Raw genomic sequence first — 22,324 nt, forward strand, 5'->3', positions numbered from 1 at the left:
TTATAATTGATTCAAGCAATTACCACTTTTTCGAGACGAGAATGCGTAGCAGATTTTGTTGTTGATTCGAATGTCGTGTTTTTTTTACAAAAATATCGGGTTTTAATGAAACTGAACCAAATTATATAATCTATAGATACATATTTTTTTAAAATTAGCACTTAGTTGCAGATTTTTTATATTATAATTCCATGTTTTGTATTATAAATTTCAAATCTAAAGTTTACTACGAGGTTATTAAAAAGGAACTGAACAGTTTTATGATCTATAATAGGCTTACGATGTTCTTGTGACGTCGTTCTCCAGTCCTATGTTCCATTTCGAGTGCAGGTTATATAATATTTTCTTGGTATCTGCTACTACGTCTTTTAACAACAGATATTTTCTCCAGAAATTTAAATTACGTAAAATAATTACGCAGATAAGTAGGACATCAATCACATGAAATTATTTCATAGGCGTACAAAAATATGTATAACATTTAAATTTAAATATTATGGTTATATGGGATTAAGCCATAATTGATTGTAATGAAAATTACATTTTATGTTTGTTTTTGACGTTTCGAGTTCCACTCCGTAAATCGTTTTCAAAAAAGTTTAAAAAAAAATAAAATTAAAATAAGGAGGTTATGTGGACCCTGTTGACTGCTGCTCTAAATAGTTCTGCACTACTGCATTCAAACCATTCCCTCAAGTTCTTAAGCCACGATATTATGGAGTTTTTGTAACTACATAATGTAACGTAGAGGTCCCGTCATTTCGGAAGGCATCTAATTTGCATATTATGAAGCATGTCGAAATTGTATAAGAACCGCCTTTGAAGTTGGTAATTGGTTACTGAAATTTTAACTAAACGACAGTGGCGCGCACTGTTTAGTAGATACAGCTAAAACATATACTGAATTGAATAAAGGCGATTTTTTAGTTTTCAATAATTTTGAACATATAGCCAACATTTGAAAAATGATCAGTAACATATTTGATGGGACAAAAACAATAATACCTTCGTAATACGTTTTACCTGAACAAACAAACTATTTTTATTGTACAAAAGAATTATTAAGTTCTGAATATTGATAAGTTTAACAAAATGGATTCTTAAAATAGCAATTAATTGTCAAGAATATTTTCCAAAATATCAAATACCAATACAATACCAAAATATTAAAGAATGAGGATAATAATTATATGCTAATGAACGGTCCCAATTGCATGTACCTAGAACTTCTACCTGATTTAATTCTTTTCTTGGAAGCCTTTTAGTGATATAATAAAGTCATCTAAACATAAATATTCCTGTCTTTGGGAAAGGCCTAATTTCATGGACCTACCCGATTTAAGACGTTTCTTGGAAATATATATTAGCGATATAATAAAGACTACCGTCAATATTGCTGTCCGTTTAAAATATAATATGCACATCTAAATTTGTAAATGAAAACTTTAAAGATATAAAATTAACTCTATATACATACCCTTTAAAAATTTATATACCTGTGAATTATACCTATAATGTGAATATTTCAAAGAAGAACAACAAAATCTAATTTAATTTTCTTCTTTCGAAGAACACTCGATGTCGCTATCGTCACTTCCTATGTTCTGTAATGAGTCATATATTCTTCTGAGCAGTAAAATCAATATTATAACTTTTTCGAAACTATTACAGCTTAGCTGTTTATAGTGTATTTTTATGTATGAAAGAGTAATAAAACAATAAATTATGTATGCAAATCCCTAAACTGTTGATACGGGTGACTCAATGAAAAACATATATTTGTCAACAAGTTTACAGAAGTATATAGGAAAACAATTTTAAATTGAGTATGACCACCAGGTATAAAGTTTGGAGCAGAATAGAATACAATAGTTGTGAGGGTTACTAATCCCTAAATAAGGTTGCCAGTGTCGGAGTGATGGAGGTTAACAGGTACTAATGAATTTGCAAGAAATGTAAGATGTTTATTTTATTGGTTATATATAACCAATAAAAGTTTAATAAGTACCTACCTATTTGCAAAATAAAGTTTAATTCTTTAGATAAAATAAAACGTTTTATTTTATCTATTTGCAAAATAAAGTTTAATTCTTTGCCTATTTGCAAAATAAAGTTTAATTCTTTAGATAAAATAAAACGTTTTATTTTATCTGAAATGAGTGCATTCCACGAAGTAAGGGTTTCAACAATCAAACATTTAATTCTTTAATTCTAGGAATCTACGACAGTAATTGACTAGATAATTACCTTCTAAACTTATTCCACAGAAAATGTGATAGTGGGTTTTTCCATTTTGTATATAGGAAGGTCCAAGTGGCGTATTCAAAATTCTTAACAGTTCACTAAAAGTAGGTACTTCAGTTGCAAGGTGCAGTTTATTGTGTATACTAGTGTTATGGAAAATTTGGAAGTGCCGTGTAAACGCCGAAAAATTGGTCCTCTAACAGTTAATGAAAAAACATTAATATTTAATTGTTTTAAATCATTTACAGACAAACGTTTATGTGAAAGTGTTGATGAGACCGTTGAGTTAGTTAGCAATACACTTGGTGTTGGCAAATCTACGATTTACAGAGTTATTAAAGAAGAGAAATGTGGTAGTTTTCAAATGCCACGTAATGCTCCAGGGAAACCAAAATTTCAAATAGAATATCATTTTAAAGAAGGAGTTCGACGGAAAGTGCATGAATTCTTCTTTAGACAAGAATTTCCAACATTGGATAAAGTTCTTGTCTCAGTTCGAGATGATAAGGATTACCCAGAAATGAGTCGAAGTACGTTATGGAAACTTTTAAAAGAAATAGGCTTCCGCTGGAAAAAGAATCCCAGAAAGTCTATTTTATTAGAAAGAAGCGATATTGTCATATGGAGAAGACATTTTCTAAGAACCATAAAGGAAATGAGAAACCAAAAAAGAAAAATATTTTATCTTGATGAAACATGGATCAACGAGGGTCATACACCAAATAAATTTTGGCAGGATGAAACTGTTACAAGTCAAAGGCACGCTTTTGTAAATAACTTATCTACTGGTTTAAACCCACCATCAGGAAAGGGACGCAGGCTGATAATAGTACACATTGGCAGTTCAGACGGTTTTGTTGAAGGTGGTTTATTAACTTTTGAATCAACTCGTACCGGTGACTACCATGAAGACATGAACGCTGATGTCTTTCAAGAATGGTTCGATCAAATGATAGATCTTCTTCCTAAGAACTGTGTAATAGTAATGGATAATGCAAGTTATCACTCCAGACTTATAGAAGGACTGCCCACAACCAAGTGGTTAAAAAAAGACTTGCAGAATTGGCTGAGTTCAAAAAATATTACGTACCATCCCGGATCTATAAGAAAGGAACTTTATTCGTTGTGTGCCCTTCATAAAGAAAAATTTAAAAAATACGAAATTGATGAAATTGCCAAAAATCGTGGAATGACAGTACTTAGATCCCCACCATATCATTGTGAATTAAACCCGATTGAACTGGTATGGGCACAGATAAAGAGTGAAGTTTCAAGAAAAAATACCACTTTTAAAATTCATGATGTTAAACAGTTGTTTTTGGAGGCCGTAAATAATGTAAAACCTGAAAACTGGGAAAAGGCAGTAAATCACACTATTAAAGAAGAGGAAAAAATGTGGAAGCTGGACAATATTACTGATAAAATGATCGAGCCAGTTATTATAAATCTTGGTTCTGAAAGTTCATCTTCTGAATCTGATTTGGATTTGTAACAAGTAGCTGTAAGTTTTATATTAATATTTTTATTCATCTATTTAACATACTTTAGACGGTTTTAAAAACTCTTTTTCTCTTTTGTAATTTTTAAAAATTAAAAAAAATGTGAATTTTTTAAAACCCTTTTTAATGTAGGCCAGTCAGTTCTAATATAGTGTGTGATAAAAGAGGTCACTTTTGTTTACATACACATAACACTTTATAACACTGAAATAATTCATTTATTTTTTACAATTATTCAAAGTAATTTTTCAATTAATCTTGAGCACGCCCATGGAGTGGTCGGAGCTACCAGTTAAAATTATGCTAATTACTCTCTCGTTCATAAAAATAAACTATAATACCTTTTGGTAAAATATTGTATAAGGCAATTTGTATCTGAAAGACGTAATCTACGATTTGTTCGTAAGTAGTATCGAAGACAGTTTCGCGTGTTCTGAAGGTGAACATCAGACTGCTTTATTAAATGGGCCTTTTTTCTGTGAATTACAGTCAGAACTTGAAATAACAACAGAGTAGGTAGCGGCATAATTTTAAATATGATAAAGAAAGGTCGGAAGTGTTCTAGGTAACTAACCTCTGCTAAAATCCTGATTTCTTTTGCATTCCAAAAATTTGAAGTGCATTTGTTGAATTACCCCATATGATTAATCTATAGTTTGGGTGAGAGTGGAATAAAGAAAAATATGTCATTTTTAATGTTTTAAAGTTGACAACCCTTGCTAGTTGGCAAATAACAAATAATGAACTTTATAGCTTTTTCTTTAGTTGTGAGATATGAGCAGACGAGTTCAGTCGATTATCTATGGTTATCCCCAATAATTTAACAGTCTCTTTGCTATCTGGATCAATATGTAAATTACTTGCAGATATACCTAACCAAATATTGCGTTTTATCAGAGTTAAATTTTAGTTGGTTTGGAAAGACTGTCAAAAAATCGAGATCATTATTAATATCATAGAAAAAGTCTATCTTTGTACTAGCTAGCGCACGTTTAAGCTTCTGTAAACCAGAAGAAGTAATAAACTGTTGAAATGTTTGATTAGTGTCAACAACTTAACGCTTTATGCTCAGAGTCAATGCGAGTCAGAAAAACAAGGTTCAAATACGCTCACCCTGTAAATATTTTCAGAAAAATTTATCATAATGTTGTCAATGCAACTACTGGACTGGGATGTGATTCTTGTATAATCGTTTATAGTTACTTTTAGACCAAAATATGCTAATAGATTTTGAATATCAAAAGAAGGGCCAGATTTACTTTTAAAATTTATATTAAAAGCACCCAGTATGATCAGTTTGTCTGCTTTACTAAGCAAGGACGTTATGACATTCAACATTCACCAAAAACAAGTCAAAGCCACCCTTATTCGATCTGTATACAGTTAAAATATTGGTTTTTATTAAAGATACATAAATTGCATAAAACTCTGGACTTTGCTCTACATTATGTCCATTCAGATTAAGAGAAGAATACATAAGATTTTCTTTTACATAAATTTCAACTACACCTTGTTTCTTTTTTACTTTGCAAAAGAAATTAGCTAATGAAAAGCCGGAGATGCTAATTAATTCACTCTTTTCTTCACTTTGTGCACCGAAGAACACATGACGTCATATAAATTTTGATCCGCAAGAAAAGCATTGATCATATCGACTTTATTTGAAATACACTGCAAATTAATATGAAACATGCTTACCATACCTTGTCGAATTAGTTTATTTTGATAAAAGTTTGTAGAAGCTTCTAGGTTTCTTCCTCCGTCTTCTGTGCTGAAAATTTCTTTTGAATTTAAATCTCCTAACTGCAGCTTCTTTGTGTCAAATATTAGGTCTGTAGACTTCGTCAATTTGATCGAAAGGGAAAGATACCTTATATGTAGAATATTTGTCAGTTATATGCCATTCCACGCAGTTAAAAGTAATATCGGGTACCGTCTCACCCATGAATTTTAGAAGATCATCGGCTTTCATATCAACACCTATGCGGGACACATGTACATGACCTTGTCTAGGAATGGTTTTTACAGTAGACGATTCGTTGCTTCCAATAATCGGTTTGTATTTGTTTTCTTTTTTCGATTGGTTATTCCAAGATGGTATTCCTGTAGAAATGGTGCTTGGTCGAAACATAGTATTTGCTGTAGTTACTCCTCCTTAAGTATCTCACAGCACATGTGGCTCTACTCCAGTAACCGAAAGTTGCCATGTTTGTCGAAATGAACGAAAAAACAGCATAAAACGAGATAAAGTTGTGTAGTATGTTTTCTATCTGTGCATGGTGAACATTCTTTATCTAATACAACATGTAGGTATGTGTTTCAAAAAACCACATAACATTTATTTTTGTAATCCCCAAGGAAACTGAGTTCCTGTAGCTGGCTGTATACCATGTATCACAAAAATGTATTCATTGTTGTATTTATTTTTGCATTTGAATTAAATTATCATAAAGATTTTTTTTATTAAATTTGGCTCACATAATCAATTAGATAAATGTAGAGATATCACAAAAGTCTCTACCTCTTTAAAAAAGAAGTTATCACAATTTGAAAACTCAATGGTACAAGTGTACCTATGCCGCCCAACGAAGGTTAAGAAGTTTGCTGTTTAATAATAAAAGGAGAGTGATCACTATGAAAAGTGTATCATGTTAAAGTTTGTAATTATTTGTGTCATATACACTGTTTGATGCAACTTTATAAAATTTATACATATGTATTGAGTTTTTTTTATTATAAATAAATTATTTGGGACAAAAGACTAATATGTAATAATTCTTCATTATCACTCTAAACATTATAGAACTAATGGGACCAATCAATGTATGGTTGGATTATTGAATAAATATAATATGTTCAGGTTTTTTCTAATTTATATCAATTGTATCAATTGTGCCAAATGAAGCCTATGAGGTCGGAATCCCGCGAGTAGATTTAGATTAAAGTGCACATCAAATTATATCAACATAACCCACTTAAATTGTTAAAAATATTACGTATCTATGCACTGAAAATTAGTTACTCAATATCAAAATTCGTCTAACGTACTTGTTCTGAAAATGTACAAAAGATTTTCGACGACAAAATCCATCAATGACGTCATCAAGAACAGGTGTCTTCTAAAGACATTGTTGAATAAAAAATGAATGGTTAAAGATCATCAGCAAGCGATTTATTAGCCGAATCTGTTGTTAAAAAGATCACGAGGAACTTTTCAAACAAGCTGAATCGGTCATACTGCAATAATATACATTTGTTCCTTCTGTCTATATTAAACTTAAAACTAAGATTAATATTATTATAAAATATATACTACATAGAAAACAAAAAGTCCCAAACATTAATGGGCACGGAATATGGTTCATTGATGGATCTAAAACTGCTCATGGTACTGGATCAGGAGTCTTTCGGCAAACATGTAATTATAACAAATCTTACAGCCTGCAAGTGTGTTCCAGGCTGACATTTTTGCTTTGGTGACCTACATTGATGAAATCCTGAATGGAGGCCCCAAATCAAAGAGAATAAACATTTATACAGATATCCAAGCGGCTATTCTGGCCATAAAGAACCCACTCACCATATCAAAACTGGTAAGGAACTGCAAAAATCTCCCGAACAACCTGGCAAAAGAATATGAAGTATCTTTAATATGAGAACCGGATCATGAAGGGGTGCAAGGGAATGAACGATCAGATATGTCGGCAAAACAAGGCTCGAGAGAAACCTTTGTAGGCCCAGAACCATTCTGTGGCATCAGTAAAGATACTACAAAAAACGAACACCGTATTTCCCAGATCTTGCCGCCAGCGATTTTTTCCTGTTTTCAAACCTAAAAAAATGTCTCGGAGGACGCCGTTTCGCAACAAATGATGAAGTCGTCGCTGAATCTTCGGCCTTCGAGCAAGAGCTCGAGCAAAAGTACTATTCGGATGGAATATAAAAATTGGAACAAAGTCTTACTAAGTGTATCGAGCTAAAAGGGGACTATGTTGAGAAATAAATCAATTTAATTCCAAAAAACTTGTTTTTTATATCAAAGGCTAGTTTTATATCAATCCACCTTCGTATAAAGCAACAATTAGACCTATATTAACATACACGGTGGAGACAAGACCTGACACATCTAAAACGAGACGACTCCGACAATATCAGGGAAAAGTCTGTTGGATAGGGAGAGAAGCGAAAACATAAGAAGAGCATGCAATATAGAAGACATAAATGGATGAGTGACAAAACGGAAACAGGAGTGGAACGAACACATTAGTAGAATGGCAGAGGGTAGGATAGTACGAATAGCACGAGATAAGTCACCAAATGGACGAAGAAGTATTGGCAGACCAAGACAAAGATGGTGCGATAATTTAAACAATTTAGAGGTTAAACTAATATTGAAGAAGAAACAGGCTTTAAAACCTACATAGAAGAAGGAAGAAGAAGAAGAAACAGAAATAATCCACAATGCTCAAGAAGATTGTCATTGAAGAGTTAGTTAGTTGGGTGTCAATTCGAACGTTTAATATTGACTGTGTAAATTAATTTATTTCAAATGAACTAGCACGCAACACATATTCTAATTAAAAAAAATCATAGAGTACTTTATCATGTCCAGGTGGATAGCGTCGATATATCGTATGATATATAGTCAAAAAATCATAATTTAAAAATAAAAATCGACTTGTTTCGATTTTTATGAATTGTATTCCATACTTTTGCCCCTCACTGTATATTTGTAGTTTACTGGTAACCTTTATATTAATCAACGTTGTGGTCCTATAAAAATTTGTTTTTAATAGGCATAAAAAATTGATGGTAAAAACCCGTCGGAATGACAAGCACATACTATAAATTTTGTCGCAAATAAAACTTATTATAAATAAACTTACTTAAAATTATTCCAGATATTCAAAAAAATTACCATAAAAAATAATAAACACTTCTACAATGTTTTAAACATATTGACTATAATTAGAAATGGTTTATTTACCGTTAAAAATGGGTCCAATCTCTTGATAATAACAAACATGGGTAAACAGCATGTGAAAAACTATTTTAATGAGTGTGTATGTACCGTCTTAATTAATAAATGTTTTAGTAAACTGTTATGGAATGAATTTTTTTTGTTAAAGAAATTTTAATAGACAAAAAAGTTGACATAACAGAATCAATCGGACTGGAAACAAGAAATTAATTCTGTATTTAAATAACTGGACAAAATATCGCTAGAAGCGGCGCGCGAAATCAATTTTAAATAAAATTTCTATCAATTCGACGGTAAAAATTCGATATCTTTTGTTCAGAGTGACCTATCGACAAAAATCAAAAAGCGTTTTAAAGGTGAAAATTGCAGCTTTCTTATGTCATCTTTACATTTTGTCGCAATTGAAGTCAGTTTCTATTAAAGTGTTAAATAAATTAAAGTTTTTACGGTTTTTTTATGAGTCATTTTTACGATTCTTATATCATTAAAATTTATCACTTTTCCATTAACCGGTCACTATGGAATTTCCATTGTTAAAGCCTAATCTTCAAAACATATGGCATCAAATTTCGGTTTTAATGTTTGGCAACAAATGTGAGGCATTTGAAATATGTCTAAAAAACGCTGAATTTAAACTTTTACATTACAAACGATTGTTACGATGCGAAATCTGTTTAATCGATTGTAATGAAGGACTGTTTTACTATGTTATTAAGATTTTCTAGACGAATTATGAAGGATCTCAGTGTAATCTAAGTAGTTAAAATACATTGAATAAGAAAAGGCTTGTTTTTTTCTCGTTTTTTTTTTGTATTTATTACTATTTTGCGGCAACGGTAATAAACAAAAGATTTTTAACCAGCGGTATTTCTAGAAAATTTAATTGTCGCTATTTTATTTCATTACAAATTTGCTCCAAAGTGAATTGTTTTAAAGTTATACACAAGACAAGTAGAAAATGTTTAAATTTTTTTAGTAATATTCCCAACCTATTTGACAGACCTACATTTTTTTTTCATGAAAAAGTGATTAATGAAAGTTTAATAGGTGTCCTATAGTAAATCGGATGTACTGATCACGAATCTATACTTAGTTTTTTTCTAGCATGTCAGAGTTTCAAGAAAAGTGTGTTTGAAATTTTTCACAGAAACTGCCAAAAATACTGAGAAAATATTTATTAAAACTTTACTTAATACAAAATTACACTGTAAAATTGAGTTGTTCTTAAAAAAAAAAGAATTCAGTATCACCTACGTTAGATAATATTTGGTGAATAAAACCGTTCTTTTTTTTTTTCGATGAAAACTGCGTTTTGTGGTCTTCTTTTTATAGATTTTTGTGATCGAGTCTCTCTTCAAGGTCCAGCAGTAATCAGTCCATCATTCTTATATCCCATCTTCCTTGGTAACGTATTTCCATCTCCTTTATATCTTGATGGAACCTCTCTCCTTGCTCCTCGCTGATTTTCGGGAAAATAGTCAACGTGGCAATCCAGAAAATGAAGTTTGACGCTCATATTGCATCCCAGTTTTTTATAATTTTCGAACATGTTGGCTACAATTTCTTTACAGTTTGGAGACTTGTTGTTTCCAAGGAAACCGTCTATGACTTCTACGAAAGAACTCCATGATTCAGATTCATCCTGGGTCATCGTATTCTGGAACAATATGTCCGATTTTAAGGTTTGAATTTAAGGGCCTACAAAAATTCCTTCTTTAAGTTTAGCTTTACAAAGTGCAGGAAATTTGTCACACAGATATTTAAAGCAGTTACCTTGTTTATCTAAAGCTTTGACAAACTGCTTCATCAATCCTAACTTTATGTGAAGAGGAGGCAAAAGAGCTAATTTTGGGTCAACTAGTGTATCACGTTGCACATTTTTTTGTCCCAGTACAAATATTTCTCTGAGTGGCCACTCTTTGTTAACGTAATGTAAATTTCGTGCTCGACTGTCCCACTCGCCCAAAAAACATGGATACTTTGTGAATCCAGACTGCTTACCCAAAAGCATGGATGTTATTTTGAGATCTCCACAGATTTGCTAACAATATTCGATATATTTTATTTTATTTAGTAACAGCTCAAGATTCTCATATGTTCCTTTGAGATGCACGGAGTGAGCAACAGGCACTGAGGCATAAGTAGTACCATTGTGCAACAAGACATCCTTCAGACTTCTCTTCGAAGAATCAATAAATAACCGCCATGATGTGGAATCGTAATTGTTAGCTCACAGCTTCATGACTACTTCAGGAATATTATGACAATACACCAGTGAGCCCTCTTGAGAAAAATATTCCGCGAACTCTTTTTCACGATACCTATACCACAAAAATGTGGTAGCTGCAGCCAATAGATTTTTATCTTTCAGTCGTGATCCTAAGATTTGTGCAGCTTACTTCGATAGGCCCAAGTCTCTCACTAAGTCATTTAGTTTAGCTTGTATGAACTTTTGAGGTTGGTCTATATCAGGATTGAGTTCGTCTTCATCGGTTTTTTTTCATCAGAACTTTTATCTGATGATTGCTGTTGGATGGTGTGAATAAAAGGTGGAGGAATAGTGATTCCTGATCCATGAGATGCAGGTCGTTTAGCAGAAGGTAAATCAGGATATTGAATTTTGTGTTTATTCTTTGAATTAAAACCCTTGATATTATAGAAGCAAATGTAGCAGTCATCTCCATTGTTTTTTGGTTTTTCTATACTATAGTATAGAATACCATATACTACTATATTATAGTATACCATAAATTGTCCAATAAAAATACTTTTCCCTGAAAAATTTCTTTTGTCGATGCTTTTGTTTGTCAGTTCCTCATTTAAGAAATGAAATGTAAAAATGAATGTAACTTACGATTTTGGAACAGTCCTTGCAAAATACTTAATCTCCACTTTAACTCGGGAAAGATTGCTGGGACTACTCTAACGAGTTGTACTACATCCAGACAGTATGAATGCCAACTTTCAACTGGATAGTTGGCACTCAACTTTCCTTCTTTCTGGATGTAGTAAAACTTGTTCGAGTAAGGAGTTATGTTCTCGGTTGGCAATCTAATAGCATCGGTATTCTGCCATACAATTTAATACGTTTGAACGTAAGGGAACGTTTGAGGACGCTTGAACGTAATCCTTTTAGATCTTAAAATTTAGTTTTTAATTAAATATACCTAATACAATGTAACCCATGCAAATTATTTACTTACTTAAACATTCTAGGCTTACTCGCTCGTGTCGGGAGGAGATTGGGTGTTGTTCTTTCAAAATTCACATACAATTTGTTTGTATTATCTTGAATTGGGCGCCAACCGTTATTTACCCTCGTAAAGAAACGAGCTCAGACAGAGAAATAAAATGAAAAATTTAAAACAAAGCTATCTATTAACAAAGCCGACCTTTATTATTTTGTAACGAACAAAAAGGTATTAAAAGATTTTAGGAGAATTACATTATCTTGGAAAAGAAATAAACATTATCATATTCAGATAACGATTATAAATTCTATTATAGAAGATATTTATATATTATATAGATATTTATGTAATTAAAAGACCAATAATAAACCACATCACTGTTATTTAGTTCATAGATAATCTTCACTGTTCAATAAAAAAAATATTAAATTGGCACAACCTGAATTATCCATACGCTTGTGTGGCTTGTAGAAAGGATATAATTTTTACCAACTAGGTACTCAAGCTGGGATTTCAGAACGTTGAATCTATTCGCAGCAGAAACGTATATTCACCATCAAAAGCTGTAGGTTAGGGGTGGCAAAGCAAACGGGATATTCCACAAAAGGCACTTATACCGAATAACGGTAATCCTCCGAATTGTTGAGGGTGTCATGTAATGACGGCAACTATACATTCTGGTTTGAGAACACATACCATAAATCCAGAGCTTTTAACGTAACATCGGGCCAATAAACATAGTTCTGGCAACTAGTGCTCCCAGTAAGGGTCTAAAATAACTATTTTGTCCTGAGACAAAGTTTGTCTCAGGACCAGCAACCTCCAGTGGAGTTTTACGTTGTAATGTTATCAATTCCAATTGTAACTTAAACATAATAGCATATAAGATCCAATAATGTAACTTAAATTCAAATTAATAACATTTAACGTGTTTTTACCCAAATATTTAGTGGCTCAAAACATGTACACTTAGACACGGTAATGTAATGTAGCCCGATTGGGTGTTTTAATTATATACCTTTTATAAAGGATTTTTAAATAAAGTTTTTGTGATACGTGGTATACAGCCAGCTACAGGAACTTTTCCTTGTGGATATTAATTTGAATATTTACTAGAAATTATAATAATAAATTTTTGTAACTTTGAAAAATAATTTGAAACTTTTGAAACGGTTACAACAGAAGTATTTTACATCAATGTTGAGTTTTTGAACTATATGGTATACAACCAACTCCCGGGAATTATCCCTTTTTAAGAAAATTTTAAACTATTACATAATATATTTTAAATATGCAATCTTGCCTGAAATGAACAAAACTATGCAATATCTGCATCTATATGCACTTTGCATATATTTCGCTCTATACTCCAAAACCTTTGGATTGTTGTACTGTTTATTGTTACATCTATTTTGCCTTAATATTCTATATGTATCTGTGAAGTGATGTATTTAATATTTTTTATTTTAATTTCAGGCTGAGTTAATTCATATGCGAGCTGAATTAACGGACTCTAAATCAAAGAGAGAAGTATTAGAAAACGAATTACATCATCTGCTACTCCAACTACACTCATCACAACTTTCAAGGCTTCCCGACAGTCTAGGCAATAAAAGACAAGATCAGTATATCAAACCGGAGGTTAATGTTATTAAACAAAAATTAGAAGCAGAAATTAGACAGAGTCCACTTCGTGGAGGTATAATATACTTTTATAAATAATTAATTATTCCTGTCATAACCTATCGATTTTACTTTAAATTAATACAAGTTCTACATTTTACGACAGGTAATGAATTAGTACAGGAAAGAAACAGGTGAATTGTCCTTAGCAATAATCTTCTTTAGGTGTAATTTCCGCGGCGGAGATTGGCAACAATCGTGGCTATTCTGATCTTAAATGGGGCTGCCCGAAAAATTCGATAGATGAGCACCTATACCTTCTTTGTCTCTTTTTTACCTAATCGTCCCAGAATAAATTTTTTTGTTTAAATTCGTGTAAAAACTGTCAGCTTTTCAAAAATGAAAAAATATTTTGTCTACTAGTAATAGTTTAAAAGTTATTCTAATTGTTTATAAGTCACAATTAATACACATTAACGATTTTGTTATTTGTATTGCATTGTACCCTCTTTATATACAAAAGGGAGGTTGACACAAAGAACGATATTAAAGTCCGGGCTTCAGTCTGGTAGAGATATCTTGGTCGGGTTTCGACAGGACTAGACTACAGAAGATAAACGAGTGAGATGGGGAAAGAAACACGAAAGAGACGAGAATTTTGGGGACCACCCTATTTTTGAAAGAGACAATGTCGAATATAGTAAAACAACTAATCACTACTTATGTGTTGAAATAAAATAATAAAGGTTTACTCTGACAGTTTTATCTTGGTAACTCAAAATAGATAAGGTTGAACAAAATTAATTATAAATTATATGTTGTATCTTCACAAAAAGTAATATACGTAAATATATATATATATATATATATATATATATATATATATATATATATATATATATATATATATATATATATATATATATATTCAGGGATTCTACAGTATTCCCTTCCTTCCCTCGCTCAACCATTTCCATCTCTCTCTGTTGTCCCATTCTCCATCGTTTAGGCCTCTTTTACTCATGCCGTCCTCTACTTCATTCCTCCAGGATCTTCGGGGTCGTCCTCTTATCCTCCTTCCTATGGGGCTCCATTCAGTTATTCTCTTTATCCATCTGCTGTCGCTAGTTCTTCTTATGTGTCCATACCGCTTTAGTCTTTTTTGATCTAAATATGTTAGTATGTCTGTTTCTATTGATTTTCTTTGCTTTATTTCGTTATTACTTCTCCTATCCATTCTTGTTACTCTGCAACATCTTTGCATTCATTCCATCTCTGTGCTACTACCTTACTGCTGTTTTTCTTGTTTATAATCCAATTTTGAGCCCTATATGTCATAATATATAGTTTTTGTCTTCATATTTAGGTGTCTATCCCACCGTACTAAGTTGTCGGATTGCGGTTCTTGTATATAGGTATTCGTTTCGTACCGGTACTACCATGCCTTCGCATTTTCTTTTCCATGTATAGTCGAGGCTTTCTCTAAGTATATTTTGAATAGGGTTAAAGATGTGGAACAACCCTGCAGGAGTCCTTTTGTTGTAGTTAAGTCTATGATTCTTATTCGCATTTTAATAGACACTTTATTTTTTTATACAGAGCTTTTGTAGCTTCTATGAGTTCCGTCTGTATTTCTAATTTATACATTGCCTCCCATAGTTCTGACCTTGGTACAGAGTCATACGCCTTTCTCATGTCCACAAATGCCAAATGTATATCTCTATTTTTGTTTTTTTCTTTTCCAACAGTTGTTCCAGTGTGTATATGTGGTCTATGCATGATCTTCCTACCGTGAAGCCTGCCTGATCCTCCCCGAGTTTGCCTTTTATCGCTTGCTCTATCTTTTCTCGCAGTATCTTCGCATATAATCTTCCTATTTATGATATTACTCTTATTCCTCTGTAGTTTTCGCATCGTTTTCTATCTCCTTTCTTAAATATAGATGTCATATATGCCTCCGTCCATTCCTTTGGGAACTGTTGTCCATTTATGGCTTTCTGAAATATCGATTTTATCATCCGGTGTAATTTTTTTGAGCCGTACTTTATAAGCTCAGGTAAGATGCCTCCAGGTCCCGGTGCTTTCTTATTTTTGATTGCTTTTATGGCCGTTCTCATTTCCCTATCTGTTATTTCTATTTCTTGTTATGGGGATCTGCTTCGTCTTCGCCTGTTTTCTTTTCCAATTAATTGTGGTCTTTGTTCTGTTAATAGTTCCTTGTAATTGTCCTTCTATTCTTTGTCCTGTATATTTCCCAATTTAATTTTTTCTTTTCAGTTTTGTTTCAATCCTCTCAGTACTTTCCATGAGTCCGAAGTTCTTCTATCTGTAAATATAATATCCTCAAGAGATTAATTAAGTGAATTGTTACTTTAAAAATTATTCTGAAATGTATGAATTACTAAGTTAATGAAATTATTGGATTTAAAAATTGTTGCACCTTGAGGACATATAATAAAATTTAGTGATCACCATTTTTTTTTAACCTAAACGCTATTAGCATTTAAATGCAGGTAAGCAAAACAGATAAATACATACATATAAATTAATCAGCAATAATTTGACCGTACTTATAATATGAATAAAGTAAAGTTCGTGTAACATTCTGGCTAAGGTCTAGTGTTAGGGTTTTCAGGTCACGCAGGCGTCCCTAACATGACTTAACGACTACTTTCGTAGCCGGGACCGACGGCTTTACTTGTCCTCCGAAACACGGTGGCAGCTCAGTAAAATTAGAAATTGAAAATTTTGTCGGGGATGGGATTCGAACCCGGGCCCTCTAGCTTGTTAAGCCAGTAACATAGCCACTGAGCTACGGCTACCACATAATATGAATAATCCTTTCTCACAAAGAAAAAATAAAGCATGGAAATGTTATAAATCACTTACGACGGGATTTAGTGCCTCTGGCTTCTGGGTCGAATAAAAGAAAACAACAAAATGTACGTACAGGTTCATATTGGCCCGTGTCTGAGAGGTATGTTCTCAGGTAAGGATGCAGTAGTTGTTGTGGACTGGCGCCAGTAAACCATTCGGCGGTTGTGTCACAGAAACACGCACAGCGTCATAGGTAATACAGCGGCAGAATGATATCTAGCGAACTCAACGACCAGATATATGCAGCAGTAGGATGTGTGATGTAAGATGCAATAGGCAATATGCAACTTACAATATGCCGGATACAAGATACGATATGCAAAATCCAAGATGCAAGATACGAGATACTAAGTATGATGTATGAAGGCAAACAGAAGTGACATCAAGTCTATAATTAATAAAAAAAAAATCGAAATTAGCGATTACACTTACAAGACATAATCTGAATAAACGACTTACCGCCAAGTTGACCTACTTAACTAAATAAAAGGCTGGTACACAAATAAAGTAATTGTTTTCGAAATACGTATGAGAGCTTAAATTTTCTCCAAAGATGGAATTTTTTTTGGGCTTAGGCGAGATTAGCCCTAATTATACCTTAGAATTGAGAATCGACTCGGGTGAAAGTGACTTCCTTGATTTTCAGAGGTTTTTTTAGGAAGCGAGAGAATTATAATACCTGTCCTTAGAAGTGAAGGGTTAGTGGATAGACAAAACACACAAGCTATTGACTTGTTTCTGAGAAGGGAAATGATCATAAGAGAACCATGACTTGTCCTCGATATGCCAATTAGAAACCTTAGCATAATTCTTCTAAGAATTTGTTAGCCATGGGCGTAGCTAAAAGAATTTTGTGAGGGCAAAAATTTGGAAGAATTTGCGGGATGATTAAACATGCTTCAAAATTAATTTACAAAATTTTAGAATTCGCCATATAGAACCTTTTTTAGTTCATACTATAGTTACTAGTATACCAAACAGAAATCTATATTAATTTTTTGTTTCAAATAATTCCTTAGTATAAAATCATGGTCGCTGTCAATTTTGTGACAGTCATGGGAAATCCGCCAGTTTGAATTTATACGATGTTGAAAATGAATAATTTTTTTTTGTATATCCGTCCTATTAGGAGTAAAACTCGCCAACTACAATTTTCAGAAAGTGGAGTAAAATCGATTTGAATGAACAAATTAGTTTTTAATTTAACATGATTCACACCATCTTTTTCTTAAAAATGTAATAAATAATCAATTTTGTACCATCTTAAGGGTTTTTGCCTAAATATTTAGTGACGACTCATGGACACCTGGTAAATACACTGATGATGGACTTTTTAGTCCGAAAACGTTCTTTGATGTAGCCCGAAAGGATGTTTTTAATTATATACCTTTTATGAAGGATTTTTAAATAAAACGTTTTAATTAAATTTAAAATTTTTCAGTAGAGCAACATAGAAACAACAACTGAATTGATGTGATCATTTTATTTTTAGCTGGAAGTAAAGACCATGAAGAATTGAAAATAAATCCAACTTTATTAGAGCCTGCGCAGTACAAAGCAAACATAATTCAGTTACAGTCAGAAAATGCCACGTTGAGAAATGAGATTTTGGCATTAACTAGTGAAGTTTATGGTGCTAAATTAGCCTCAAAATATTTGGATAAAGAATTGGCTGGAAGAATACAACAATTGCAACTATTAGGTAAGTAATACTTCTATGATTAGTTACTTTGATGTCGTGTCTCGTATTAGCGTTTTGTTTTCGTATTAACAACCTAATTTGATCCGATTGAATAATTACATATTTAAAGAGTAAATAAGAGTTTGTAATTTATTGATTTCTTTGGACACTAAAAAACTTAACTAGTGGATGAAAGAATGGATAAAATGTTTGATAAACACTAAACTCAAGATCTACTTTTGAAATGCCAATGACATAACCCATTACTACGAAGTTAAAACATTTATTTCTAGTTTTGTGGTATTTTTATATAAATATTCAACCTATGTAACTCAACATTCATTAGAAAAAAGACGTGAAAGTAATATTAAGCATCATGAAGAAATGAATAGAAGAAGAACATTCAAGCCGCATCATTTTGGGGAGAATATTAAAAGGGCCTGATTATTTTATCTGCTGTTTACTTTTGTCTACTTTAACTTTAAGATTCTCGGACACATTAGCTTAATGAGTCGTCACTTACTAAAAATATTCTTAACACATTGGCTGCCACCATAAGTTCCCCAGGTGCCAAAGTAAAAAATGCTATAAAACAATATTTATACTTGCTGTTTTGGTGTTTTGAAGGAATTATATATTATTAAACTATTGATGACAGCCGTATTCAATAAAATTTCAATTGCAGCTTTATGGTACCAGCGAACAGTTTTTCTCAGAGGTGAGAGTTGATCTGAGACGTCAACACCATCTTTTCCTTTGTTGTAGTCTGTAATTGGTTCAGGTTTAATTATAGCTACACCATCTTTTTATGTTTGTCTGTCTCTTTTATGTCGATTCCATGTCTAGTCATCAAGAAGAGGACATCACGTTTATCGTGCCATTTACCTATTACAATGCTATCACGATGTTCCTTTCCAATTATCTCTCCTTTTTTAATTTTGCGGAAAGTATATCTTCTTGAATATATTTTCTGTTTTTACGTGTGTGTCTAATAAGTGACTATTAGCATCTAATAATTATTTTGCTAAAGGCACAGACGTGTAGTAATTATCGGTTATTACAACTCTTCCTTTTTGTAGATAGTCTTTTGCTAAATCTAATTCAATTTTTCCCGATAAACCCTATCCTTTAGTAGCCATTGTGCCGGTATACATAATCATTTTTAGAGTTTAACCTGCAGGATTCCATAATTTAAACAGTTTCAAGCCATAGCGGTGACGCTTTGAAGGTAGAAATTGTTTGAAAAGTAGTCTTCCTCGAAAATCAGCAATTTTGGGAAGCTTGACAATTCCCATATACATAACACAACCCAAAAATTTTAAAATTTCTTTATTGGTAGGTTTCTATGCATGAATTCTGGATGATGTGCTATAACGTTGTGCATTTTTTACCTGCGCAGCATTTCTGTTAGCTTCTCTACAATAAGTTGTAAAATTTCATCATCGATCAGTTTCCTGTATGCATAAAAAGGAGTTAGTTCGGTTCTATTTTGAGGATAACTAGACATATGAATGATTACCAGGAAACTGTATATCGAGACGTAAATGAGTACAGTCAACTTCGTACCATTCATCGTCATTATTTTGCTGGTCGTTAAATTCTACCGATTGTTGTGCATGTTCATCCAATACACTTCAAGCACTATTACATTCATCTTCTTTATCAGATTCTTCTTCGTTACTCGTGTTATATTCTGAACCAGATAACAAAAATTCATCAGAATCCTCCTCTAACAATTGGAGCAACTCCGCCTCTCTCAACGTTTTATGTTTATCTGGCATACGCTGCATTTTACTTGTACTTGGTAAATTATCCATGATCTCAAAGACAAATTTCAATTAAAAAAAGTAACTTTACTAGCACCAATTTTCATTCATTAAATGTAAGTAAAAACATTTGAGGTTATGTAAAATAAATACTGGAATATTTTGTTTATCCTTACAAATAATCCAGCAACAAGATTTTAAAACGAATAAACTACATATACTTACTTCATATAATTTCAAATTCACCAAAAAAACTGCTAATTCCGTAGAAAAACTTGATAATGAATGCCACTAATCGTTTCTACAACGCCTTATTCTCAGCTGTCGTTACAAGCTATTTACGACATTATCGCGCCTGACAAAAAAACATAAGCAAGCTATGGATTCCTAGTGTGCCACAGTAAAACTATTTCAGCGTCCTCAGAGTGCCGACCGTTATAATAATTCTGAAGGTTAAATACGCACAAGTAACACCGGTGATCTTAATGGCACAATTGTGGCAGCCAATGTGTTAAAGATCATACAGAATCGAATTGCGAAATAGATGTAAGTGACTCTCAGTTCGGATTTAGAGAGACCTTGGGAACACGAGAATCGCCATTTACGACTTAAACACTCTTTCAAAAATGCCTCGATATTCCAAACTGACCCAAAAATATAAGAAATAAAAAGTAGAAATGTTTCTTCAAAGTGTCAGACTGAATCTGAAACTTTGTTTGAAACTATTGAAACATCTTATTTATTTTTTTATTTTATTTGCATAAATACGAAACAACTTAAATTAACCTTGTTTTGGTCCATTTTATATATAGCATTTAATCTATATTTGTTGATTTGTAGGTAGAGAAATGCGAGGTGATATAAGAGATAAATTATGGAGGCAACTTGAATCCGAAATTTTACTACAAAGACACAAAACTGTCGTACGTGCCTGTAGACGAAACAGTACGTTAAATGGTTCGGAGAAGAGCTTAAAACCTGAAGCAGAATCCAATACTGAAGCTACCGAACATTTTGGTGATGTTAGGACTGTTGTAGTTAAAAGGAAACCCGATCAGGGCTTGGGTATTAGTATTACGGTAAGGCCTTTAAATTGAATAATTCTTTGTCTTTATCTTCTCTAGTACCCTACTTAATATGTATTAAAATATTTGTCGAAGAGGAGAATTGGTACATATTTCACATAAAAAATTTTAAAACCAAATGCGAGGCTATCGAAATTCAAAAACATCCGATTAACTTTAAGTATAAAGAAGAGGGAGAAGATGGTCTATATCTAAACAGAATGTAGATCTCTAGAGAAAGTTACATGTAAAATTTATCAATTTATATCAATATTGTGTGTGTATACAATCAAATTACAGTACCTGTGATGTTGAACCAACACTTCTGCCTCTTCTACAGTGCACTGGGGAAACTCACGGGGCAGAATCTTCTTAAAGTTGCGTAGTTGAGTTTACACAAAAAACTGGAGTGTTTATCGCGCTGATCTATACAAGACTGAGGTGCGTAAACTAATAAGAAATACTTAATAAAAAATAAGAATATGTGTGGAGGGACGTAACAATAGACGAACATAAATAGTGCGTATTCGAGTAGAATCCTCAGTGAGCGGAAAACAGTTAGGACAGCTGCCGTTCATGGCCTATAAACCCGGAAAACAACGTACCACTTCATGTTTTTTATTATCTTCTAAACGCATGTTTCAAGCAAGTTAGATATTGTGTCTATATGTCCACAAATCACTGTAGCTGTAAATAGTCCGTTGTAATATAAATGTTATAATAACCTATGTTTTTGCAGGGTGGTAGAGAGCATGGAGTTCCGATTTTAATTTCAGAATTAGAACCGAACGGACCGGCCGCTTTATCCGAACAGTTATATATTGGAGATGCCATATTGTTTGTAAATGATATAGATTTGAGAAATTCTTGCCATAGGGAAGCAGTTAATATTCTCCAACAACAACAAGGTGATTGTACATTACAAGTTCAATATATAGCAGCAGATGACAGTGATAATTCCTTAGAAGAAGATGGTTTCAATTTTAGGTAAGTAATTTGGGTAAAAAGAGCCACATTTCCCATGTCTAAATATTACACTCCCCTTTCCTAACTATTTCCCAAAACTTGAAGTATAAAAAAGTGGTAGAAATTTAAAAAGTTTTTTACAATACGTCTATGGTCTACGAAAACACAAACAGGGGTCTGGGAAGCTCATGGGTAGTAGTTTTGCATTGTCTATAAATGCAAAGGCCTTGCTAGGCCTCTTCGCGGATGTCATAAATTTTGCGAACACTCACACCGCGTATTTTCGAAACTTTTTCCACAGTAATAGTCAAGCTGTTGCCATTTTTTAAGTTCAGATGATAGTTCAATACATTTAACACCTCACGTTTTACTTGCACACTAAGAGTCATACCCTGTTTGAAATTCACAACAGATACTGGCAACGGCTCCATG

General features: G+C 32.6%; 1 protein-coding gene across 1 annotated transcript in view; it reads left to right on the forward strand.

The window, feature by feature from the left end:
- LOC140441949 (uncharacterized) overlaps positions 1-22,324 on the forward strand; it is a 131,994-nt gene that overhangs the window by 93,707 nt on the left and 15,963 nt on the right. Inside the window, exons 3-6 of the mRNA XM_072532961.1 lie at positions 13,392-13,614; positions 17,908-18,117; positions 20,703-20,941; positions 21,666-21,913. Coding sequence (XP_072389062.1) covers positions 13,392-13,614; positions 17,908-18,117; positions 20,703-20,941; positions 21,666-21,913 — 920 coding nt within the window. The remainder of the gene's footprint in view (positions 1-13,391; positions 13,615-17,907; positions 18,118-20,702; positions 20,942-21,665; positions 21,914-22,324) is intronic.

This window comes from Diabrotica undecimpunctata, chromosome 5 (genome assembly GCF_040954645.1).
Source record: "Diabrotica undecimpunctata isolate CICGRU chromosome 5, icDiaUnde3, whole genome shotgun sequence".
In the NCBI taxonomy this organism is placed as follows: Eukaryota; Metazoa; Arthropoda; class Insecta; order Coleoptera; family Chrysomelidae; genus Diabrotica; species Diabrotica undecimpunctata.